Consider the following 23,618-nt stretch of genomic DNA (forward strand, 5'->3'; position numbering starts at 1 on the left):
CACACTTCTCCAGGTAGCCTGTATTCAGCTGTACAGTTTCTCCCTGCTCAAGTACCAGAAGAAAGCCTACCTCCAATGGTTTCCCTTTCAGATAAAGTCAAGCAGACTCTCCTGGGACAAACGAATGCCCTTCTCTAGCTTCTGGTAGGGGAAGAAGGGTCCTCGCTAACTCTGAAAGGGTTTTGCTAACAATAAGGGTGGACAGAAGGCACCCTTCCTCCTAGAAAGGACTCATCAATCTCATTTTCTAAATATTACCCTAAGCGAAGGTGATGCTATAAGCTCTCCCCGTATTTCAAGTGACTGTGAAATAGCATTTTTGGTACACAAACTAATCGGAGCCTGTAACCTCATTTCTGAAATTATGTCAGCTCGCCACTACAAATACAAAGATAATACAAATATTAAAGCCAGAGCTGTGTAATTAGGTCAATGTCAACCAAAGACATCATTCCAGCAGAGTTTATCTGTAGCCCTGTCAAGTTCTGCCAGACCAGCTTTAGACACAGCGTTCATACCTCAGATAGAGCTAATGTTCAAGGACCAGCCAGTTTTCTGTAATTGTTTGAAGATCTTGACCGCTGAGGGGCTCCCTGAGTCTCACTTTTACCTCCAGTTTCCCTCCAGTGGGCTTTCTGCCATCAAAAATCTGAAAGAACCACAAAAAGAAGAGCAATTAGTGCACATACACATGATAATGTCAAAGTAGAAGATCTGGAACACGGATGGACTCCACAGGAAGCTCAGAGGACACTAAGGGCTGCGATGTCCCGAGCAGGTCTGTGATGCAGCCCCAGGGATTGTCTTTTCTTTTAAAGGTTCCACTTAGGTATCTCCTACTGGATCTTACAGCACCTCCCTATCCACTCTGGCAGTCTTCACTTAAACCTTTGATCTGTTAGCTACCAACGCAAATATTTTTGAGCATCACCTGAATTTCTGGTTCTGACAAAGAAAACTAGCTTGAGACAGAAAATTTGCAGAAGACAGTCTCCAGGAAGTTCCCAGTACCACAACGGCCACAGCTAAGAGAAGCTTCAAGAGACGACAAAACAAAGAACAGCCCGTTCCTTATCAAACTTGCCCAGTACAAAACAGTCAGCTGTATACAAGCACATTTATGCAACGTGAGTCTTCATTTTCCCTTTCAAGTCAAAGGCTTAGTACTAACTACAACACACCTCACCCAGAAAACATACCTCGATGATCTCTCTGACTTCACATTCTGATTCCAGCTTGTCCAGTTTCAAGTGTGCTGTCCCCACTTGCTTGTCACTCCTGAAGAAGGACCTGTTTCAAAGAAACCTTCCTTAACTGAACGGGTAAGGTTTTTCAGAACATTAAAAGAGAAAGCAAGCTAAGAGCTCACCACTATTTGCACCATCGCCACATCCAGGAGGGCGAGTCAAGACATGCTGCTAGAACCCTCCAAACCAGGGTGCGAGAGGCAAACCCTTAGTCAACTAGACCACAAGGACAAGATACAGAAGTACCCAGTTTTGTAATTATTCTCTTGAAACCAAATATAAAGATGAGGACAGTAGTGAAGAAAAACAATCCACTAAACTAGCACTTGGAATGGCAACAGCTTTTGTCCCTGGAAAGGGTGACAAGGAAAAGTGGCCTAACAGCCAGGACAGGCAGCAATCTTCCGCAGCAGGCTGGAAAACTTCCTAAGGAAATCGCATCTCTCATAAAAACAAACATTTCACAGGCACATGCTGGCTTTGGAAAACTACTTATTAGGAAAAAGTCACATGAATCATTCTGCCTCATTTTGGTAAATCAAAACAATTTCAACAAGTAAGAACAGTTCGTTTCAGCTGTTGTTTTGATTCACCTTCATACTGGTAGTTTTAACAGTCAAGAACAATCGTTTTAGAATTTCTAGTCTGCTGAAATCAAACACGGAGCATTTCTATCCTGCAAGGAAAACAGCTTTTCTCTGCTACAGTTACTTCTGTTTAACAGTTTTATCAGCAAGGCATCCACCTTTGCCTTAATAGAGACAGGCGGTGCAATCCTCATCCAAACTCCTTCAAAAGGCAACAGCTAAGACCGAAACATAATAATTCCATGGAAGTGTTCAGCTCAAAGCACTGGATTTCTCTGCCTGCATCCAAGCATTTCCCTGAATCAGTCTCCAAAAGGTTGATAAACAAGTAAAATCTAAAAAATCTGGAGGTAGGAGGGCCAACGAGCTGTGCCTGTCATGTTCTAGACAGGAAGCCTGCCGGGAGTTCAGAAGCTTCCTTTTTCATGCCATTCTATTTAGGAGAAAAACAAGCAAGCAAACCAACGACCATACAAAAAAACCCCAACCCAACCCCAAACCATCCACCCTTCTTATCATCAGTAAGGGATATTAAGGTATTACCAAACAAGACTGGACACATGCAATGAAAACTGCGAAGTTCATTATATGGAGCCTCACGATGCCGCCGCCTGTGGCCACGGTAACCGATATATCCATGCACACAGACCCGATGCTGCCATCGGCGCCTACAGCCTCCGAGTGAACATCTGCAAACACAGCTGTCTCATATCTCTGACTGGAAAAGGAGTAAGGTTGTTTCTCACACCCACCACTGCCATGACTGCTTCGTTCATATGAAGCAATTCTATTCTCCAAATAGCTCGTATCCGCTGTAGTATAAGGAACCTGTCACCCAGACTCTAACCTCATTTCTGGCTTGTGTGTTCAGGAACGGTGCCAGGAATGCTATGGCTCATATATGCACCCAAGCATCTATAGGTTAGGAGGACAATGGTCCTTTCGCCCAGGCTGCAGCAGGCTCACGGCAGGGAGCTCAGACAGTTCTAGATGGGATGAAGAGTGCAAGAGCACTACTTCTGAATGCACCGGAACGTGCAGCGAGTCACTGCTAGGAAGCACATCTCCTCCAAAAACCTGTTGCTGAAGGACTTGACAGACTCCAGCGCAGCTGTTCAGATTCCTTCTTATCAGTCAGTTTGCCCATCTCAACACAAATCGCTGCAGTAAAGAACGACAGTATCACCTCACGGGTGGATAGTGCTGCCTCCCAACATGGTGCCCATCGATGTTGTTGGCAGAAAGCCTTCCAAAGATGAGACTTGGTATTCTTCATCGATGAGACTACAGCAGACTCTCAAAATCACTTAGAAAACTGCAGAATTTCTTAGCTCGCATGCTAGAATACTTCCCTTACTTCACAAGCACCTTAAAACGAAGAAGGATTACATAATTGTACCGCAGTGTGTCTGACACGTTCATGAGCTTAAAAAGAGAATCGGCAATTCTTCTAGCTGAATTTTTTAAAGCACTTCTTCATTTCCAGAAACAATAAAGACCGATTCATCCCTGATCAGTTCTAGGGGGTTTGCAGTGAAGAATGTGAACTTGCCCTAGGCCATGGCTTCAGAAACAGCTCTGGGGAAACCTCCTTTTATCTTCAGAAGCTTTTAGGAGAGGTTTAAGGAGACTTTTCCTTCGGAAAAATGCATTGCTGGGTTTTTACTTGAAAGTGGCCTTTAAACTGAAGTTTAATATATGTGACCTGAAACAAGTCTCCTTTGCTCACTGAGAGAAAGTAATTCTTGGGAGATGGTCAAAGAGCTATCAGAGACCCCAAAACCACAACAGCTACAAGCACTTCTGAAGTATTATTCGTTTATAGTCTTAATGAAAGACAGGGAGCAGACAGTCCTTAGAAAAGAGCCTGCATCACTTAAATCTTCTCCTTTGTCCCGAGAAGAAGGGGAAGGTGATCTGTGGGCATTTCTTCTTTTTCTCCTTCCCTGTGGCTATTTACCCAGGGTAGACTGCCACCCTCTGCCCCAGTCCAGAAACGAGCACCTATTTAACTTGTTAGATTCCTGCTCTAAGAACAACAACAAAAAAACCTCCAAACCCTAAGAAGAGGCAACCAACCTGCACAGATTTTTTTTTGCTAATCTTTGAAAAGGCTTCAAAGGACAATCTGGAGCTGGCATACAACTCATGAATCACTGGGGAGTGTTTCCCAATGGGTGAACTTAAGCCTGAGCTCAGACCTTAAAAACAAGTACTGTTCCAGCTGGTAAGAGAACAGAATATGCCCCGTTTGCGCAACGGTATGCAAAAGACAAGGAAAACCAAGTGTTCTAAACAAATGTAAACACTTCACAGTTCTATGCAAGAGGCAGAATCTCTAACAAAATCTTGAATAACAGAGCCTTGGAGCAGTCAGGATTGACAGAGAAAGAGTAAGAAAATGAGCTTTTGCTTCAAGTGAGATGCAAATGGAAGACCTGGAGTAAAAACAATAGAACTTTAGCTCACAAATTAAAACATCTACAACTTGAAAACCATCTCAGAGAACCTATGGATCGTTTCTGCATGTCCCAGTAATAGAAACAAAGAATAGCACAAAGAGCCACCGAGACAAAACCAGGTTATCTAACTTCCCATTGAAGTCATGGACCACAACCAGCTCGGGGATTAGTGAATATAGGCCACTCCGATTTTGAACAAATCAGTAACGAGCCTAGGCGTAGGACCTGAACGTCACCCATGGTTAACATCCATCTCATCATCTTGATCTCCGAGATGAGGAGAGTCTCTCTCTCTCCCAAGACAGTCTTAACAGTTTGCTAGCAGTGTTTGGTAAATCTTGGAAGATTCTCACAATGAATCACAGAATGGTTTGGGTTGGCAGGAACCTTAAAGATCACCTAGTTGCAGCCCCCCTGCCACGGGCAGGGACACCTTCCACCAGACCAGGTTGCTCCAAGCCCCATCCAGCCTGGCCTTGAACACTGCCAGGGATGGGGCATCCACAGCTGCTCTGGGCAGCCTGTGCCAGTGGCTCACTGTCCTCGCAGTAAAGAATTTCTTCCTCATATCTAATCTAAATCTAACCTAAGGATCATGCTTCACAAATTTCGGCTACAACATCCTTTTCAACTTTTACCAGAGAAGCAACGAGGAGAGAGCAAACTGTGGACTTACCCTTTATGAAATACTTCAAATTTAATTCCTTTGGACCGAATGGCTCGTCGGAAACCTCTGTGATTTCGGTTGATGTTCAACTTAAACAACTGGTTATATTCTACAGTTAAGACACAGAAAAATGAAAGCAAGCTGTGAGTCAAAACTTACACACGCTCTGTTACACACACGTACCGAGACCTCTGTTTATCTCCCCTTTTATTGGCCCCTTTGTGAAAGACACTTCACACCCATCTGAACCTCTTCCTCAGGTTATTTCAGTCATTGACAAGGTCGTGTCCCTGTGCAGCAGTTCATTGGCCATCCTCACTTTACAGGCACAGAAACCAAACTGCCAAAACCCTAAGTCATTGTGAGGGGGTGACAGCAAGTTACTGGAGAGCCAAAACGGGAGAATCTAGGTCTTTCAGGAATTAAACAAGAGCGTCTGTGCTAAGAAAAAGGTAAAAATAGTAAGGAAAAAGCATAGGAAGGTGGGAATGGCTGGGAAGGGGTGTTTTGATAATGTAATTAATACTGTTTTAACACCAGTTTAATTAGTAAGTGTGACAAGAACTATGCCACAGGATACCTTTTTATCAGGTCTCACAACATCGTACCCCTAATGTTCAGACTTATCTGCTGTGCTGCCCAGGAACACTCAGCTCTGCTTGTCAGCCTGGGAACCCAAAACATTACAGCGAGGGACGCTCAGCAAGTGCAGATCAATTTATTGGAAGAGTTGGAACAGAGCCCTCAGTATCAGAACTTCAGGACTTCCACTCTTAACAGAATATATATACATAAACTCAAATCTCTATACATATCTCTTCTGAGATAAATTCACAACTAGTAATTTGGATACTGAATTCAAAGTTGTTTTGAAACTAGATGGCTGCTTACTGCAAGAATTGAAAAAATAATATAGCAATAAATCAAATTCAGAGTGCAAGATGATTAATTCTAAAATGCATGATGAATCTAGCAGTATTCCATGGCTAGGTACAAAGGGGGTAATTTTCAAAAGGTACAAAAAGAATTTTAGTTGGTTTTGAGACACATTGTCTTAAAAAACCAAATTTACTTCTGCAATGATGCTTTGTCAGGTTTAGGAACGTTAGCTGATTTGGCAATTCTGTCATGGTTTTTGTTGTCTCACGGGACACAAAATCTGACTGAAAAAGATCTGATCCATGGAGATACTAAAATTAATAATTTAACTTATTTAATAAAGAAAATTTATTTATCTGGCCCACCTCCCTGCAGGGCTGACAGCAACAGCTGTAGCATGACTGGTAACTCCATGATTTCATAACTTATTACACAATGACTACCACCAATATCAGGATGAGGGTGCAGAAATTGCCAGTGCAGCTGGGCTTCACCTTACAACAAGCCCTTTCGTAAGAAAGCAGAAAAAGGTGGTGGCAGGCCCTCTGGCCCAATTCGCAGTACGACACTAGGCTGTACTCTCCAGTGATTCCTAAAGGTGCAATGTTTTTCCCTCTGCCCCACAACAAGTACTAACCTGGAGAATTGTTATTGTTAATTACAGGTGTTTTACTCTTTTGAGGTTGCTCCTATTAAAAGAGACACATATTACATAAAACCATCAGATATTGTTTCAAAATACAGCGTAGTAACCATTTTTATTACCAACTTTTTTTTATACCTATACAAGAAACATGAGGTTTGGGGGGGGTTATCTGACTGATAAGAGTCATGGTACATTCAGAACTAAACTATTTGGATGTCATTGTGGTAATAAGTATAATACTAGATAAAGAATAAGCCAAACCATTACATTAAATGTAAGAGCCACAGATAAACTACATGGTCACACTCAATTCAATCCAATCATCATAAAGTTACTGACTGCGGCTGTTAAACTACACGATAAACTGCGCACGTTCCAGGACACAGCAATCCCGTTCCTTCTGCATTAGTTGGAATAATAACCTACACAAGGAATTCATCACAAATCATTCAGGGAATTGCCCTACTATTATTTTGCCTGACAATCAATCTGCCACCAAAATGAATTAACTTTTAACCTAAAGCGGAGTACAAACTCAATCTCTGGGGACTGAACAAGGGCAACGTGACCTAATTATTGCAGCTACTTCGCAAAACTGATTTCAGCTATGAAGGAGAAAGGTGGTGGATTTGACTGTTGGCGAAGCAGTTGAGATCTGGCTTTTTTTAAACAAAGAAAAATAGACTGAAAGCAACCCATGTTGATTCTTATTCCCCAGCAAATTCTTCATCCAGCCACCGTAACTGGGGGGACTCCTCCATTAAGGCCTCATGTAACTCAAACCTAAACACAAACCTCATCTGACCATCGCTGATTTCCCACAGGTAACTGAAATTATTTTAGTAATGTATTGGGTGGTAAAAATCTGGCCTCTGCACTCTCACAGGGCTAAGGATTAGTCCTGTAAGGGCAAAGGTTGGTCTTACTCTACAGAGAAAGCAGCAGAAGCCCCAGCACCCCTACTGACAGCAAGACTAGGCAGCCCTCCTCAGAAGCCCTTCCAGCTCACTGGTTCCAGTATTTTTTAGAGCAGAAACTGCTTTTAAAGGCGAGGGGAACAGGATGACGCTGGGGAGTTTCAAGGAAAGATTATATATATATATATATACACACACACACACATATTTTTAATATACATACATGTGTATATGCCCATCTATACATGCACATACACATAAGTATTAATTAGTAGGGTCAAGAAACTTGTATGGCCCAAGTCCTTTCTCCAGATACACACACATATGTTTGTGAATTAAATCACTAGGAGTCACGTGCATTTATTTGATGACAAAGATTAACCTTTTCAATCCATTTCTGTAATTAAAAGAGATGTCCAAAAGCAATCCCTTTAAAAGCTTGTTTCCTTAAAGCAATGGGACTTAAGAGGGAGGTCACATCTAAGGTGGCCCCTCTCCCCTAACGACAACTTTGCAGGCCCTTGTGTATGGTGGAAGGTACCGGTGCGTTTGCACCCTTGAAAGAAATAAACTTCTACCGATTTTGCAATCACTGGAAACGGTCTGCATGGTGCCTGCAGGGAGGAAGGGTGGGCACAGCCTAGCCCTGTGGGCGCTGCTTAGCAGTAAGCTGGTGGTCAGCCAGCCAGAGAACATGCAAGCCTGAAGCAGCCACCGCCCCACTAAGTGCAAGGTGTGGAGAACATCAAGAGAAAGGTGCAGCAAAGCTCAAACGTGCAGAAACCAAATTCAGCAGTTCTAGTTCGCAGGAAAAGTTTCTGTTTCAAAAATAAACTCCGGCAGTATGCCTGGAAGCGCTTTCCCCTTCTAGAAGAAAACCTGCGCTCCCTCCTTGAAGCCCTCACAAGCTAATACAGTGGAAGGCATCACAGACCGAGGAACAGAAGAGCAATCACACACACTCACCGCACTTGGGTACTGAAATTCAAACTTCACAAATGCATCCAAATCTCTTGGTGACACACCTGAATAAGACAACAACCAGCCAATCCAAACAGTCAATACAGATATTTTAATTGCATCTGTAATGTCGAGCAGGATTTTCAAGAGCACCTCACTGATTTTCAGTAGGACTCATGAGCTGTCTCTCGACGACTGAAAACCCCATCCATCAAACCATAATCCATAGACAGCTGGCATCTCAAGGAAAACATCTACTTTTCTTAATGCTGCTGTCAGTCCTGAGACAGTCTAGCGCAGATGGTTTACAAACTCCCAGAAACAAGGGACTCAAAGCAGTAATGCTGGCAGAAGCAACTCCTGTCTACCGAAGGGTCAATACACATTAAGGTAGTGCAGAATTAAGCCAGGCACACGTAACAAAATAGGAGACAAATGTGAAACTTAAACTATGGCTCAGTTATGAGCAAACCCAGGACAATTTAAAGTTCTTCCCTCTGTCCAGATGGAACCCAGATTCTTTCTTTACTTTCCTGGGTTTTTTTAAAATATGTTTAAAGGTTCTGGGAGGCTTGAGCCTGAAACCTGGTTATTTTGTTTTAATGAGTGCTGGCTACAAAAGTCTTACTCCTGAAGCGGTCCTTCAAGGTAGAAAAATCTCATTCCCCTCTACTTCCCTTACCTACTCAGAGGAAAAAGTTCGCATGCCCTTTCGAGTACACACCTGGTGGAGCTGGTAGGTTTATCCCCCTGACAATAAGAAGGTGCATTTCTGTGCTGTTGAGCTCAGAAAATATCCTGTGAAAAAATAAAGACAAAAAACCACATTCAACCCAGCAGCCCACCACCACCTAATACACTGCCAGACCAGGATGCCACTGGTTATTTGTCAGACCCTTTCCAACAGTGCACTCCTACACAGATCATCATCATAAATTACCAAAGAGCAACGAAAGAGCACAGAGATAAAAACATCTCTGAGGTACAGTGAAAAATGCCACAAAGAAAGCCTAAAGGCACAGGATTGAGGGAGGATTACAGAGGAAGGAACACTGGCTGAAGTAGCAGAACGTAAGTGATGAAGCTGGAGAGATTTTGAAATCTGAAGAACCCAGACAAGAAGTTAGAGAACAACTTCTTTGTATTTAAGCTGTTGAGAGCGTCCTTTCAGGAATGCTGCGCCTAACCCTAGGGGCCACCCGAGCTTGCTGAAGCCCACAATTCCCTAAACAAGGGCTAGAAACCAGAAAGCTCTTTCCAGCCTGCCTGAGAAATCCCTTCGTTTTTCCACACCTTATCATTTTAAAGGTTCTTTCCTCAAAGTGATGGCTTGGAGGATCCATTCCTTGTGCTCGTGCGAGCTGTAGGATGTCCATGTCTTTTTTGCAGCCTTGTGCCAGTTTCTCAAACCTATAGAAAAGGCAAACAATCAATAGAAATGCTAAGCGCACACACAAGAACATCAAACAGAGCATTCTGCCAGACACAGGCCGCAGAGTAAGCCTCAGCCCAGGTCTGAGAGCAATCTGGAGATGCAGGCTTCGCAGTTACCGACACTTCCCCACACTGAGAAGCTTACCAACCTGAAACCCCATCATTTTTAGGGGCCTCAGATGGACCCAAACCTGAAATAACCACATTGTGGAGTGATTAACAGCCAGCCTTACCGAGTAGTTTCTGCTACGTTTCCCAGATGCATGAATTGCTTGGAATACTGTAAACACCTCTGTCAACAGAAACAAAACCAAACAAATACAGATGCACTCGGTGATCCTTACACACAGATTCATGACTGGCAGAGAGTTTTGAGGTTGATGAAAACCTAACTGAAGAAAAGCCAAGAGTTTTCCCAAGTCACCCAAAAACATCCACCCCCTGCCTCCACCCCCAGTCCTTACAGCCCAAAGCTGAAGCACAGCATTTGTTTGAGCTGTTCTGCCCTATTGCTTTTTAATCACTTAATTTTTAGATATGAGGTTCACCCAAGGGCTAGTCTTAATCATTCAGGTACTATTTTAAGCTTGAGTGCTCGTATTTAATAGTAATAATTTGAGTCCCAAGCCTCCAAGCACACCCTCTGACTTCAACTAGTAGAGAATCCAAGTCTTAAAATTTTCCACTCTAGAACACACAAAATCGAAAATATTTTAAACTGAAAACAAAGACTCCACAAAACAATAATGGGATTATAATATCAATTAAACCCAGATAAATGTAAAAAAAATGTAAAAAAAAAAGCCAACAAAACATTTCTAAAAAAAGATAGAATGGTCACCTCATGTTGGTCTTTCAGCAATTTTATGAGCTGTGCATATACTTCATCTGCTTTCTGAGACAGTCTGACATCTTCATGGTGTATGAAGATAAAATCACCCTCATCATCTGTAGGGGGTGATGGCAGCTGCAACACAAGAACACCACGTTTCAGAGCCCTTATAAGAAAAAATGAAGTAGACAAAAAGTAGTCAGAATGTATGGAAAGGTCAGTGAAGGGAGATGGGGTGTTTTTCTTCTCAAGGCAATTCCAAACCAACCTCTACCCGAAAACTGCTGAAGTCATAAAACCCTGCAACATGTCTTACAGGCCTAGCTCCCTGATTATTCAGGTCAGGAGAGCTATAACGTTTTTGTTTCCCCATCTACCCAAATACTAAGTGAAACCAGGGCATCGCTGTGTAACATGCACCTGATCCTCATCCCAAACTGGAGTTAGGACACAGCTAAAATGCATTCACACCCTAAGGCCAGGGAACACTTCCAGGCTGCGTGGTTTAGGCATGCCATTGTAAACCAAGGAGAAAATGGTTCATGGAGACTAAATTTTTATCAAGATCTGGTAAGCTTGAGGAGCAGCAGAGGAAACCGAATGAAACAAAAACTAAAACAAAAATATAGGGGCAGTCCAGGGCTCAGTATCCAGGTTCATCACTTGAGCAAACTAACTTAATTTGTGGCAAGAAATATTTATTAAATCATTCACTGTTTGAAGTAAGCACTTAGATGTCAAGAATATGAAACTAAGCAGAATACCAACAGTCCTACTAACCTTGGAAATATCAACGGGTTTCCCACACCTTGCTTGCTCAATCTTTAGGTCAAAGCTCTTAGCTGTTCTGAGATATGTCTTCGCCTGCTCAAGGTTATTTTCCTTCTTTGCTTTGAGAGCTGCCTTCATGTATTGCTTCTTTCTGTTCTCCAGAAATTCCAGCTGTTCCCTAGCTGAAAAACAGTTGTATAACAACTCTCACTCAACTGACACTGCCATGTCCCTGAAACAGATTTATCATGTTCAGTTTATAGCCAGAAAAAGGTCAGCAGAAGCACAGATATCAAATAAGGACATCTCCTGACTGCACTGAATTGTTTCTTGGCCAGTTTCAATTTCAAGTATCAGAAAAAGAAACAAACTTCCTTCTATCATGGCACCTTTCACCAAAAAACCTCATAGCTCTTCACAAGCACCACAGTAGTAATTACAGCCCCTTATTTGCAGGCAGGAGACACACTCTGGTACACCTGACTGCCCAAAGCAGAAGCTGAATTCAAACTTTCAGCTTGACATGTTAACTTCTAAAAGACAGCGAACGTTACGAGCATCTTCTGTACTCATTTATTCCCTCTCCCATGATCTGTCAGAAAGAGACCAACAGATGAACCAATGTGCAGGCACCTTCAGACATATCACCTCTGCTTATTTGTAATTCCTTGCCATCTTAGTTTCTTATTAATTCTCGTATCTCCTCTTTTTTTCCCCACAAACAGTAAGGACAACCATACAAGTCAGAAAAGATTGCTTTACACTGCACCAGGTCAGCGCATCCTGCCTCTTCCTACACCTCACTTAGGAAATGGTACAGCGTGAGCTGATTACAGCCATTTCCAGAGACACTCATAGTGTATTCACCACTGCACTCTACTCATGATTACACAAGCTAAACAACAGTTGCAAGAGGTGTCTGTCTCAGCAAGTAAATATACCAATGATTCTCACACTATGTTCACTGCTGTCAGATGATGACCAGTTTTATTCCCATCCTCACAAAATAGCCCGCTGTCCTGCTGCTGTAGGCAATTTGCCCCATCAGCCAAAACCAAACTGATTAGACAAGGCAGCTAGCCCAGATTCCACCGAGACAAAACCCACGGTGAGCTCTGCGAGGCTGAGACACAGAGCACAGGTGTTTTCAAAGAAAATCTGTGCAAAATGGACTGAGCAAAGCCATTAATCCAACTGATTTTGGCTCCCTGACTTTCCTGGTATAGGCCTTAAGTGCAACTGCTCCACCCCACTCCCAGACCTCCCTACGCTCTGCACTCTCCAAGAACAAAAAGACAAGATTTATCAGCTACGGGCAGCTGTAAGCTACACTTCGTAATTCTGGGGGGAAGGAGGTAACATTTGGATCACAGAGTGCACTTTGGCTAGTGAAATACAGCTTTACAATAGTGAAGTACTGATACTTTGTTGTGAAAATCATGTCAGCATGAATCTGTCCAGGTTCTTGTTGCACCTATTGGTCTTATTTTAAAATACTTGAAATACCCAGGAGAGATTACTGTGACACCAAAGACCAGGTATTATCAATTCCTTCACAGCATAAATCTAGGGCAACTTACTCAAGAGATTAATATGTCAGCTAAAATTGCAAACATCAAAACTCTTGAGGATTCATAGATTTTCAAAACCAAACTGGACAACTATTATGTTTTAGTGGTCTTAATGAGTCATGGAGTTTTCTAGAGAGAAGAGTTACGAGCTAATCACAGTGGCACTACGAAATGCCTTTGCACTCTAGAAAAGAACTTGCACCAGCCAACTAGGCAGTTCTACTTTGTTCTGAGGGAACTACCGAGGGCAGAACGGATGGAGGATGGGATTACAGTCAAGGCACGACACCAGAACCTGTGAGAGCCTGAACATGGCCGGTATGTGCCCAAATCACACCGTGGGGTAGTGGCTGTCCCTCACTATCTGTACAATTAATCTTGTACAGAGAACAGTTCAGGGACCTCAGCAACAGCAGGGCTAGAGATTGATGAACCCATATGCAAGTTTGAGATCCTTGGACGATGCGATGCACTAGGCAGAAACCACTGTTTGATGTAGGAAGCTGCATTAGATCAATGAATAATTCACACTGGCAAGCCGTCCACTGTAATGAGAGTATACGTAGAGTTCAACTGTGAGCAGAGTTAAACACTATGAATCAATGCACTTGTTACATCAAAATTAATTAAAGCCCCAATCACCCTTAGAATTACACATGCTGCCTCTGTGAAATAAAGCTGCATGGCTGTGGTCTGCATCTGCCCTCCAGCAGACATAGATTTCCTCTGAAGGAGCCTCAGTATATATGTCACATATTTACAGGCTCATATCAAATATAATGAAAAGAAGTCTTTACCAAGATATTAAAATAAACTAGTGTAAACAATCTGCACATGGATCATTGGGAATGACGAACCCTTCACCTTACCAGCTGGAGGGAGATGATCCATCGACTCTGCCTTGCCCAGGGTGGAGGGTGATGCAGCCCGTTTCACATGCTCAGGCGAGCTCTCCTCCTCAGCTAGAGCAGACGGCACTGTAATTGGCTTAACAACTTGAGTCGGCTTTCCAGGCAGCTGAGCAGGCTTCTTGGCAACTGGGGCCTGTGTCAGAGGTTCATTCTAGCATAAGAAAAAAATTTCGTATTAAATGCACAAAATGTATTTCAGAGTCGAGGACAGCATCTCAAGCATCAACAACCATGGTTATCACTGTATCGGCCTTCTGGTATCACTTCTGAGGGGGAACGTAACATTCCAGACAGCAAATTTTAACTTCTGGAGGTTTATGAGCCATGCCATGCCAGTAGGTAGTTGAGCTATGCAAATGTCAAACCTCCACTACAGAGGGGACAAAAGGAATTTTCAACAAGGCAGTGGTTTAAAAAAACCACAGATGCAGGCACAAAAAACATCACCCAGGAATTCTCTCCATTAAAAAGCACCTACTCCATTTGCAAGCACAAACTATCAGCAACCAAGAAAGAAATCAAACCGAAGTCTTAAGGCTGGTACCGCCTGACAAAAAGCAGTAAGTGTTGAACATCCTAGGAAAGCACAAACACAGGAGCTACTGGGATGCAGGACAAAAGTACAGATTTAAATAGTTTAGAACAATGTAAAGGGGTGGCCAGCATCTGAAGTGTTTGTATGTGGGTTTTATTTTCAAAGCAAGTTAAGAAAAGAGCTGAACTGAGGACTCATAGACTCTGTAGGTACTGTCTGTAATAACATATCACCTCTCTCCCTCTCCCCTACACTATAATGCAAACTGAAATTACCACCGAGATCCTGTACTCTTCAGGCATCTCGGAAATGTATTTCGTCTCAGTACCCTTGCTTGACTGGAAATCCAATGGACTCAACTCTGCACACTACAAGAGACAGCATTTACACTTTTACACATCCTACTAAGAAATACTAACCTCCTCCTCTTCATCATTCTCCTCCATGCTTGCCAGCTTGCTCGCACTTTCCAGAACAGCAGCTATAGTGGTGTCACCGTCCATTGCTGCAATGCCAGGAAGAGGGGGAAATCCTGCAAAGGAAAGGAATGCAGAAGGAGAGCTGCTTAAGACCTACGTACTGTCTTCCATATTTCTTCTTGTCTGTAAAGCTATTTCTATCCAATTAATTATTATTTATTTCAGAATTCAGCATAACAAGACTGAGGCCAAGGCCACAAAGCCTTGCTAGATGAAGCCTGAGTGGTGGGCTTAAGATCAGATCTCTCACAGATATCCAGGCTTAAAGGGATGATGCTAAAACGATGCAATAACAGAACATAGTTTTCTAAGTTCAGCAACTGTTAACCAGCCAAGGAACCTCACGATCTCCAGACCTTGATAACAGAGATGCCCCCAGAACCAGCAAAGAATTTAGTCTCTCTCCTTTGCACAAGAGGACAGTGGACTGTACAAAAAGCTGCTGGCTCTTTTTTCTCCCCTCACTGCTTTCTCACCTTAGTTGGCACACAGTCCAGCACAAAATCAGTGCTACCCCATAAAGTAATAAACAATATACCACTGACATCTGGATAACACACCAAGCCTCTGCTGAAAGTCTACTGCAATGCAGAGGTTGGAAAGTAAGGCAAAATCAGAGTAGTTAAATGTGAAGTACATGAAGAACAATCCTTTTCATGATTTTATTATCCTTTTAAGGATATGAGGAAGGCTTGACAATGGAAAATAAACTCTCACTTCCACACCACCAGTTCAGCATCAGCTTCAAACAAGAGACCCAGAGCCATTACTATAAAACGTCTGTAAATAAGTTTTATCTCATTAATATGTAGCAAGCATTCTTGTCGCCAGTCTCATTAGAAGTGCCAAGAAATACTAAACTGCTTCTAAGCCTAGAGATGGCTGCTATGGGGACAGAACAAGTTTGAGGTACACAGGCAGGCAGAACGCAGAATCCTATGCTGCTGCTCCTGCCTGACGTTTGATCTATTACTCAGCGGCATTTCTGTCTCCAAGGAGGTCAAGGCTGGTACTTATCATCATCCAGATGCAATGAAATGCACTGCCGGTTCATTATAATCTCATTGCTGGTTTCAGTGACTGCCTGACGGACGTCTTCAACATAAATCATATGGCCTCTATGTGATGGCTGAAAAACATGAGGCTAACGTGTAAGGAAATAGAGGAGTTATCCATATTTTCAGGGGTGTAAATATGGAGTACCTCACCCTTACAGAAATTGGTATTTACCAAGAAATAGATTACATTCTAGAACAAGGGATGCTAAACTGCTTTTCTGGGACAGCTTCAAAGCAGGGAAACTTCAAAGCAGTACATGACCTGACAGAGCTGGCACTGCCTACTTTCCTACTACTACTACTACAGTGTTTGCCATTACCACATTTGACAGTAACAAAAAAGCCACGAGGTCCGTGTCCCTTTTCTAACTTAAAAATGTTTAGGTGCCACTTTGCAGTACTAAGTGTATCTTTTCAGAAGAACACATCAGGCACAAGTTAAACAGAATGATGCTTCCTAGGGGAAAAACAAGATCATGCAAACCAGAGGCAGACCATTATAGATGCTGACCTTGCCCAAACTTTTACAAACATAGCACTATGCATTCTGAAGAAGATAAACAGGACACAGTGTCTCAAGAAGCAGGTTCAGTTTCTGTCTCTGTCACTGTCTCAGTGTGACCATGGGCGTGATTTGATTTGTTTCTGTAGACTACTTTTACTAGCCATGAGAGCTGCAACAGTGATCTGACTTCTCAGGTATTGCAAGATGATTAATTAGATATCGAGTTCTGGGGCTCCTGCTGGGAATCAACAGAATGGAGGACACCACGCAAATGTTTTCAGTTGCAAAAATCTTCCGGTAAACTAAGAAGCCAATATATCCCAAGTTTATTCTTTCCTCTAGGAGGGCTGGCACAGAGGACAGATGGGTAACATTTGCAGCACCTGCCCATGGTTAAGTTGTTTCACTTTTCAAATACTACCAGTTTTAAGTTCTGGTCCTGTCAAACAGGCAGTCAATAGTCAGGAATATTCACCAGTGAGAAAGTTTGGGAGCATGTTAACAAGCAGTTTCACAATAACCATCAAACAGCAAGGCCAGCCTACTCACTGAGAAAAAGGAGGAGCCATTCCACAGAATGAGGTGGCAATTACCTGCACACCTCCTTCAGAGCACAGTAGACCTACAGAAGTCTCACTAAGACATTCCGTATTTGCACTTACCAGGAGGAACAGGTAGCTCAGAAAAATTCACTTTTCTCCCTGCTTTATGGGCTCTTATGGCATCCTGGTATTGCTGTAATCAAAGGCACTCAGTGAGACATAACATGGAGTTGACTATAAATTAGCAATCATTTGTATTTAACCAGCATAAGTATCGCAGAATACACAGTATTTTGCTGCAACATACGCATTGTCTCTATTCCTTCTTTCCTCCGAATGCTTTACAGCTTCCCTAATGGAGCTCTTTTCAAAGAAGACAATACACAAATGAAAAAATCTTCAGCTTGAATCAGAGAACTGATTCAAACAGCTTTGCTGGATGCAAGCAGCTTGCTACACTTTTGTTTTACCTTGGCTATCCTCTCGTGCATCCTGCCCTTCCGATCATCCCCACTCGCTTTAGCCTGTGCTGCTGCCGACTTGTACTTCTCAAGCCTTTGCTGCAATGCTTCCAGCACTGTTTTTGGCTGTTGTGGGGAAGCTTGAAACAAGACAAGACAATAAAATGCCATATGATTCAGATTTCAAAACATATGAGCTGCCTTTTTCCTCCCCTTCCTTACCTTCTGCAGAGACAGAAACATCACTGCAAAGTCTTATTATGAATACAATTATCCTAAAGAAAGTTTATTGATTTTTACTTCCATTACTGATCCAGACCAAAGTACAGACGGGATCAGCAGCAAACAATATTCAGGAACGTTAGCTGGGTTTACTCAATCCTGCTGCAATTCAGTGGGATAGGGCAGACCTTAAAGTGCTTTCCAGCTGCGCTATTTTTATGGCTTGCTAGAGAAATCCAAAAGTCCTACCTGAAGCTTCTTGTGTCTGAGGTTCAGGCGTTGTAAGATCCCGGGAACTTCCCGGTGAGGCTGGTACCTTTTGCTTGAATGCCCCTTGTACATTTCCTAGGCTTTCAAGATCTGCAAAGCAAAGAAAGCAGGAAGTTTCACAGCATGTTCCATAAACAGCAAGTCAACCCGTGTTACTCAGAAAACCATCAATCTCATCACATCATCTTCCTGAAAGCTTTTTTCCTTCAGAACAGTATCTGTGTGGTTAGATAAGTCTAAAGTTCCCATTATTCAGAGAAAATGCTTTATAACAGAAAATCTCAAATATTTATTTAATTTAGGTTAATGCTGCTGGAGGGTAAAGAAAACAAAAAAAAAAGTAAAACCAGTTCAAGTATTCTAAGAATTTCTCAAAATACAACTTGGTATCTTGGCAGATGGAAAGAGTGAACAAGATTGCTAATTGACTAAAATATCCTAGTAACAAAAGATGTGCTGAAAAAAGGAAGCAACTAATGTCATGTATTCAGACACCCATTTCTGGCATTGTATAACAGTGGTTATTTCAGAAAATTACAAAAATATCTGCTGCAAAAACCCTGCACTTTTTAAGGCAAGATTATATCATGGGTGAAGTTTCTCTCTAATGCCATTTGGTGATCAGTTTATAACTTAAGGAGTCATAAATCTCATGATTTACTGAAATAAAATGATCTGTCATTTAGCTTCTTAGAATAAAATAATCTAAACTTTAAAACACTGAGTTGCACAGACCAAATATTAATTGTAGATACTAGACCTATTAAGAAAACAAACCTGTCTTACAAGGATGGAAGCACCATTAATACTGGTAACTTGCTTTAAGCTTTAGACTTGACTGCACTGCAATCTATCTGTTTATCTCTTAACCTGAATGTTAAGAAATTCAATTGAAAACATGTAACACCATCAAATACTACAGTAAACGCTAAGAATGTGCCATTATCCTTCTTTCTCTTCCATTTCAAATACTGGCTATTATCTAAAGTTATAAAGCCAGGAATATTAGACATCAATACTTACTTCAACTTGTAATTCACGGTGAGTAACTTCAATATAAATAATGATACCTCATTTTTCTTTGTTGGTAGAATCATAGAATCATTTAGGTTGGAAAAGAACTTTGAGATCATCAGCTCCAACCATTAACCCAGGACTGCCAAGTCCATAACTAAACCATGCCGCTAAGCACCACATCTACATGGTTTTTTTAAACACGTTCAGGGATGCTGATTCCACCACTTCCCTGGGCAGCCTGTTCCAATGCTTGACCACCCTTTCAGTGAAGAATTTTTTCCTAATATCCAGTCTAAACCTCCCCTGGTGTAACTTGAGGCTCTTTCCTCCTGTCCTGTCACTAGTCATCTGTGAGAAGAGACTGTTCCCCATCAGCCTACAACCTCCTTTCAGGGAGCTGTAGAGAGCAGTAAGATGCCCCCTCAAGTCTCCTCCTCTCCCAGACTAAACAAGCCCAGCTCCCTCATAAGACTTTTTCTCTAGACCCTTCACCAGTTTTGCTGCCCTTCTCTGGACACACTCTATATCCCTCTTGAAGCTGAGCGGTCTTGACTAGAATTTGAATATGCAGTAAGCCTCCAACCCAAGTGGTCTACAAACCTTCTTATAGTTTTGCAATCAAATGCAGAATCATTCCATTACAGCACAGAGAGACTTCTGTAACAAGAGCCTTACCCTGAGGAGATGGAGGCATATTCTGGAGGTCTATTGGCTGCCCACTGTCCAAAGCTTCCAAGACCACGTTGAATTTCTAATGCAGAAAAGAACAAAAACCAAGTTTTATTCTAGTATGTCCAAGACTTGCTAGCCGCCACGATAAATATTTGATACTCAATGCACGTGGTTACAGCATAGGGTATGTTTAGCACTCTGGATTTCTTGTGTGCACACCTTGCCTGCCTTCATATATTCCTTTGCTTTTTCCAGGTCCCCTTGCTGCTTGGCTTTTAGAGCTGCTAATTTATACTCCTTCTGCCTCATAAGTAGTATCGCTCGTGTGTTGCTGTTCTGGAGATCTGTAAGAATGAGATAATGCTGAGACTTACACAGAGCATGCAAGACATGCATCCCTTGCTACGCCCATCTACTGAAACCTGCATGAGTCCTCTTTTCGTTTGAATCACACAGCCATCTTACAAAAGTGCTTTTTCTTCCAGTCTCCTGCAGAAGTCCTACCTGACATAAAAATCCCACTCTTCCCAATTAAAGAAAATAAAAAAATAAAAAACAAAAAACAGAGTAGTCTTTTAGTCAGTATCTCAAAACTCTTTAAAGCTTGGAATTCCACATGTTGCAATATTGAAGGAGAAACCAAGGCATGGGAAAACTTAACATACCGATACAAAGCATGTAAAAACTCTATAACAATAATCAATTCCACTGCCAGAAATTCAGCATCCCACTGACAACTATATCTGAAACATTCAGCAGGGAATTTCCAACGTAAGCAGTACTTTGGTACACAACACCAATACCAAGAAAGATTTTGCAATAGTGTTGTAGCTGCTTATCCTCTCAGATCATGATACCTGTTTCCATGGTAGGACTAGAAGCAGCATGACCCTGTAGAGACTCTGATTCCAGATGCTGCACCGCTTCATGAGAGCTCTTCTGCTCATCATCTGCAGCAGACTCAGCTTTCTTCTCTGGCAGGACACTGACCGCATCTCCCGGATTCTCTAACTCCACCCCTGTGGCTTGAGGTAAGTGAGAAGAACTCTTTCCTGTTGCAACAGGAGGTGGCATTTCTTCCTCATTGATTTTTTTGCCTTTCTTCGCTGCAGCCAGCATGGTTTCCAGTGTCTGGCAGAGATGGAACAGCAAAGTCAATAGGCATTTTCATCAAACATATTACAAGCATAAAGTCATTAAACCAGAAATTCATTCCCTTATACATGATGGGATCTGTTACGCACACCGTGACCAATGGCTGCCCTTTAGCACCCTATTCTTCTGTGAGGCCAACTTCAGCGCTAGTGAGAGGTGTCCATTTACCAGAGCAGCACAATGCAAAGGACTTGTTACCCAAAGCAGGTAGTTGCAAGTACCTTAACACCTAGAATTATCTGATAGCTGCTGTGGTCCACTCAGCTTGGTCACAGAAAGTCACCAAAGAAGCCATTTATACCAACCGTAGGTAGATTTTCTGTCTTTAAAACAAAATAAAATACACTACTCTGAAATGTCACTGCCTATGTGGATTCAGGGAAGGAAGCAGTCTGCATACCTACTTAATGGAACGAGAAAAGCTATTAAATACTAATAAAGGAAAGAAACCTAAGCTGCTGACCCATGGCAAGAAGCTCTCTCACCATCTGCAACACTGGGTAACTGATGCTCATTTTTTTAAAACCCTTCCTCCATCACAAATTCTACCTTCCTCAGTACTGCAGCTTTTTTTTTTTTAAATTTGTTTTTTGTTTAGTCAGGGTTTTTTTATATAAGGTTCAGACAAAAGACCACCACGCAGTTTAAGCCAAAACAAAAGTTTTACTTCTTTCATCTTCCACAGAAGCTGAAATGGAAGCACAGAAAAATGAAGACGACAACAACAAAATCTCATCAGTGCCAGAATCACTGCTATTTTTGGTTAGCCATGACATTGTTTGACCTATTAAGCAACAGTGGCATAGATGCTTCGGACTGACTGCATGTGAGATTGGGGTTCAGACCAGTGCAGCAACCCACACACAGCTCTCCCTTCTCCACGTGTGGGATGACAGACTGACGGGAAATGGAATTAAACACTGAGATTAAAGTTCACAGTTCCAAGAACTAAGTACAAGAGATAACTGTACACCATTTGTTGGCATGTCACTTTGCTAATTAAGGAACTGCGAGCTGTGAAGTGAGATCTGGTTTATTATCCTCAGTTACACTGCTTAGGCTTAGGCACAGGGAAATTCCCTGCTTTGAAAAATAAAGGAAGTAGCAAACAGCACATTAAGCTTCGTTATTGGATGAATTAGGCTGGTTTGCCTATTCCTCTTGCTCTCTGAACCTGAAAGGTCAGGTGGTTTCATGTACATTCCTTTCAGAGCTAGCAGGCAGTGGACACACACAGACATCTCCTTTTTGTGCATTTCCTCCCCTGGGCTTGGCCTCAAGTTATTCCCTTTGTACCCTAAGACACCTGGTAGCTAACGAGACTACATTCTTCCCCCGGTGGACAGTGCTGAGCTATAGAGCTTTGCTCAACAAGACAGAGCTGCCTGCTGTCTGCGTTGATGCAGGAGGCCAGATAAAAGCAAACAGGGAAATAAAAGCACTCTGCACAGCGGTAATCACCAAGCACTACCAACTAACTACAAGCACGCCACCTGGCTGAAAAGATGCAAAGCTGAAGGAACTGCTCCTCACTGCCATTTTTAATTGCCTTAATGAAAAATCCTGTTCTATTCATTTTGCAGCACAGCCAACACACTCAGAGAAAGGTATCATCTTCCTTTATCTCACAGAACTGGGTGTAAGGTTAGTATCTAAAGGAAGGCATCAGTGACTAAGTGGAAGGTATATGTGCTAGGAAAGCTTTAAGGTAACACTGAACAGTCCATCACAGGTCAAACTCAGATCAAGATGGGTGCGTTTAACACAAACTCTGGTTCCAGCTCCCACTAGCCACATTCAACACAAAAAGAGCTGATGCACAAAAGCATCTGAAGTTCCACTTCATCTGTGTATTTGCTACATCAGATTGGTAGTAAGTAACATGAAATGTTTTTAAAATAACTCAAGGCAGCATATTAGAATTCTTCTCCCCTTTCAAGAAATTCACCCATCTGGAAAGACTCTGAACTACACTTTAGAGAACTGACTTCGCCTCCCCCTCATTCAGATGCCTGATGAACCCAACTTACCTTAAGGCCTCTTTCGTATCGGCGTATTTTGGCACTCTCACCTGACTCCTTTGCGTTAGAAATTGCTGTCCTATAGTTAGCAATTCTCTTCTCTATTGTCTGTTGTAGCTCACTGGTAACAGCAGGAAGTGAGGTGGTCTCAGAAAAAATAATAAAACAAATCAAGAAAACTTATTTCATCCAACTATATGAGTTTTCCCACAGCACTGAAAAACAAGTACTCCACTTCCACACACACTAGGGCAAGGATGAAACAGTCGCTAAAACAGAGGAGCACTTGTACTACGCTACCAGCCCCTGGATCCACCTCTGCTGGGCTTTTCCTCAAAGGCCTAATAGAGAAGAATGGGTGGAGACATTTAGAAAACTCACAGTCACAGGGTAATTGGAGCCATGTGGTTAGGGAGTTGGTGAAGAGAACAGTACAGTCTCTCAAACACCACACAACAGAGGGTGTGAAGAGGTATTTTGGCACAAATATTGACTTTTTCTTTTCTTATTTTTAAAACGTGCTAGTTTACTCCCTTCCAGGCTTCTTCAAGCTGGTTTTACTACAAGAGCTCTTTCTCTTCCTCCTACAGCCTGGAATTAGGTTCAGTGACAAAAGCAGCCTAAGCAAAGTTATGAGCAGCTACTTATAAACACTGCATAGCTACAGAGACTTTTCAGATGGCTACTGATGTAATTATTGCCCTTATCTCTACAGAAATGCTCTCAGACCCATTTATTAAAGGGCCTGGTGCCCTTTGTGCACCGGACTCTGTAGCACACAACAGAAACAGGGCATT

At 42.3% G+C, this 23,618-nt stretch overlaps 1 protein-coding gene across 5 annotated transcripts in view; it reads right to left on the reverse strand.

The window, feature by feature from the left end:
- The window catches only part of CC2D1B (coiled-coil and C2 domain containing 1B), a 34,414-nt gene that overhangs the window by 2,244 nt on the left and 8,552 nt on the right, over positions 1-23,618 (reverse strand). For 2 of the 5 annotated variants that reach the window (XM_055814864.1, XM_027778666.2), the window contains 19 exons: positions 22,831-22,968; positions 20,503-20,776; positions 19,865-19,989; positions 19,649-19,724; positions 17,936-18,046; positions 17,474-17,604; positions 17,124-17,196; positions 14,839-14,951; positions 13,843-14,035; positions 11,412-11,584; positions 10,641-10,766; positions 10,033-10,091; positions 9,659-9,775; positions 9,090-9,163; positions 8,372-8,430; positions 6,480-6,531; positions 4,973-5,072; positions 1,200-1,290; positions 519-649 (listed from right to left, as the gene is read on the reverse strand). In XM_055814864.1, coding sequence (XP_055670839.1) covers positions 530-649; positions 1,200-1,290; positions 4,973-5,072; positions 6,480-6,531; positions 8,372-8,430; positions 9,090-9,163; positions 9,659-9,775; positions 10,033-10,091; positions 10,641-10,766; positions 11,412-11,584; positions 13,843-14,035; positions 14,839-14,951; positions 17,124-17,196; positions 17,474-17,604; positions 17,936-18,046; positions 19,649-19,724; positions 19,865-19,989; positions 20,503-20,776; positions 22,831-22,968 — 2,205 coding nt within the window. In that variant the 3' untranslated portion in view covers positions 519-529. Of the gene's footprint in view, positions 1-518; positions 650-1,199; positions 1,291-4,972; positions 5,073-6,479; positions 6,532-8,371; positions 8,431-9,089; positions 9,164-9,658; positions 9,776-10,032; positions 10,092-10,640; positions 10,767-11,411; positions 11,585-13,842; positions 14,036-14,838; positions 14,952-17,123; positions 17,197-17,473; positions 17,605-17,935; positions 18,047-19,648; positions 19,725-19,864; positions 19,990-20,502; positions 20,777-22,830; positions 22,969-23,618 lie in introns of those variants that run through there. The other 3 variants (XM_013294634.3, XM_027778667.2, XR_008748935.1) reach the window with 2 other exon arrangements.

This window comes from Falco peregrinus, chromosome 10, assembly GCF_023634155.1.
Source record: "Falco peregrinus isolate bFalPer1 chromosome 10, bFalPer1.pri, whole genome shotgun sequence".
NCBI lineage: Eukaryota > Metazoa > Chordata > Aves > Falconiformes > Falconidae > Falco > Falco peregrinus.